General features: G+C 31.0%; 1 protein-coding gene across 1 annotated transcript; it reads left to right on the top strand.

The window, feature by feature from the left end:
* Positions 1-604: 604 nt before the first annotated feature.
* On the top strand, positions 605-2,286 carry LOC106869989 (acetylcholine receptor subunit beta-type unc-29-like). Its single transcript, XM_014915936.2, has one exon. It carries the CDS (start codon positions 646-648, stop codon positions 1,792-1,794), a length of 1,149 nt encoding a protein of 382 aa, XP_014771422.2. The 5' UTR covers positions 605-645; the 3' UTR covers positions 1,795-2,286.
* Positions 2,287-2,338: the final 52 nt, after the last annotated feature.

Genomic DNA, 2,338 nt, shown 5'->3' on the forward strand with positions numbered 1-2,338 from the left:
ACACACACACACACACACACACACACACACACACACACACATATATACAATTAAATATACGCTGACATATACATATTTTGTATTAATTAATATCGAGAAATTAGAAAATATCTTATATAACGTGGCTCTAAGCAGTAGTTTCCATTATATATCTTTGCACATAGAGAGACACACACAATGAGAACGAGAGAGAAGATAGAAACGTGGAAAGATGATGAATGACTTACAAAGAGTTAGTGTTTTAAATTCGGTTGTATTAGAGACTATAATTTAAAAGATAAACACTTAGAAAATATCACTTCTTCCTATCACATTACGTCTTAGGCCTGATGACTAAATGATACTCAAAAACTTTAATGGTATCAAATGCTAACAAGTTAAATAATGTGATTGCATTTCATACTCACATCATAAAGAAATCACGAGGTATTTTGATTTATTTCTATCCAAAACCTTTCATACAACTGTATCTATATATATATATATATATATTTATATATATATATGAGCACTATTATTTCAAATTCTTAATCGAATATTATTGACATCCATAATTTGAGGAAATATTTCAAAATCACGATATCTATTCAAAGGTCAAGCATTCATAAAAAGAATATAGGATAAATAATCCATAAATTAATCACAATGCAATTGCTAATTGTCTTAGTTTTTGTGTTAATTGGAAGCGATGCCTCGGAAAAGAATGCCTTAAAATACAGATTATTAAGAAATTATGATAAAACAAACAGACCTGTTCATAACGATAATGATATTGTATTGGTAAATGTAACACTTGTCATATTGGACATTATTGAATTTGACATATTGAATGGTGTACTGACAAGTGATCTGACTTTGGGACTACAATGGAACGATATTAATCTTACGTGGGACGAATCGGTAAACAATATAAGTTACATAAGTCTTGCACTACAATATATATGGCACCCTACCATACAAATGTGTAACGGCGTAATGGATAGATTCAAACTTGACGAGGACACAGAAATCTTTTTGACTAATGAAGGAACCGTTTTCTTGTATATAGACAATGTTTTCCAAACTTATTGTCGGATTAATGTAAATAAATATCCATTTGATGAACACGAATGTGATTTATTAGTTTGTTTGAATCATCAAGTATTTTGGGTAGCATCTATCAGTGAATTTGATCATTTTTCGATGTTAGAATCCACATCCAGTAACTGGGATTTTAGGTTTGAAATGAGAGAACGTAAAAGAAAGCCCAGCAAAGCAGCTGGCGTTGTAGTTCACAGCAAAAGAAAAGTTACTAGCGCCACAATAACAAAAATAATACCCCCAGTAATGTTAACATTCTTGATACTCTCTGTTCATTTTTTGCCACCTGAATCTGGAGAAAAGGTTTCTGTTGCAATTACCGTGTTCCTTGCAAATATTGTATTCCTTTCTGAAACTGAAAAATTATTGGGCAATAAGTCTCGTGAAGCATCTATATATCTAATATATCTCCTGATTCTGACATTTGTAAGCGGAGTGTCTACTATCGTCTCAGTTGTTATATCTAAACTGTATGCACAACCGAGAGGTACCAACATAAAATCATCGCCAGAAACAACACAAAACTCAGGCTTTTCGAAGAATAAAGTTGGGATTTTAGAATCTTCAAGTGAGCTAACCGTAAAAACAAAATTCAATAATTATTTTAAGAAACATTTTCTAACCCACCAGAATCTTGATAAAATATTTTTCTTACTAATTATTATATTCTTACTACTCTATATTATAATTGCTTTAGCCTCTTCTGAGAAATAACAAGCAAAAGACATTTTTTGCACATTTCTCATTAATTTCAGACAATAAGTAATGTTTTGAAAGAATACCTAGCGTAAAAATTATCCAGGGAAAAGCGTAAGTCATTTACGATTATACTGAAGGACAAGTAAAGCAGATTCTCACCAAAGTGGAGTAATTATGAACATCGTGTATCAAATCACTGACGGTTTCGATGACATCATGTCCATCTAAAATGATCCGACATTGTAAATTACATTTTTCTTCACGGTTAGCAATTTTAATAACACGTGTGTTTCTGCATTTAGATATCTTTTGATAATATACACAATGTACATCATTAACAATAACATTTGCGTTTGGTTCCGTACTAACACAACTACTAATTTTCCAGAAATAACGAAATCTTTTTACCTAGTGTGAAAAAAGGTGTGCATACTGAAGCACATTTCTACTGTTTTGCATACACATGAGCACACACACACACAGGGGCATATATATATATATGGGTATATGTATATATGTACATTTATGAGTATATGTATATATATATATATATATATAT

Source organism: Octopus bimaculoides, chromosome 15 (genome assembly GCF_001194135.2).
Source record: "Octopus bimaculoides isolate UCB-OBI-ISO-001 chromosome 15, ASM119413v2, whole genome shotgun sequence".
Classification (NCBI taxonomy): domain Eukaryota; kingdom Metazoa; phylum Mollusca; class Cephalopoda; order Octopoda; family Octopodidae; genus Octopus; species Octopus bimaculoides.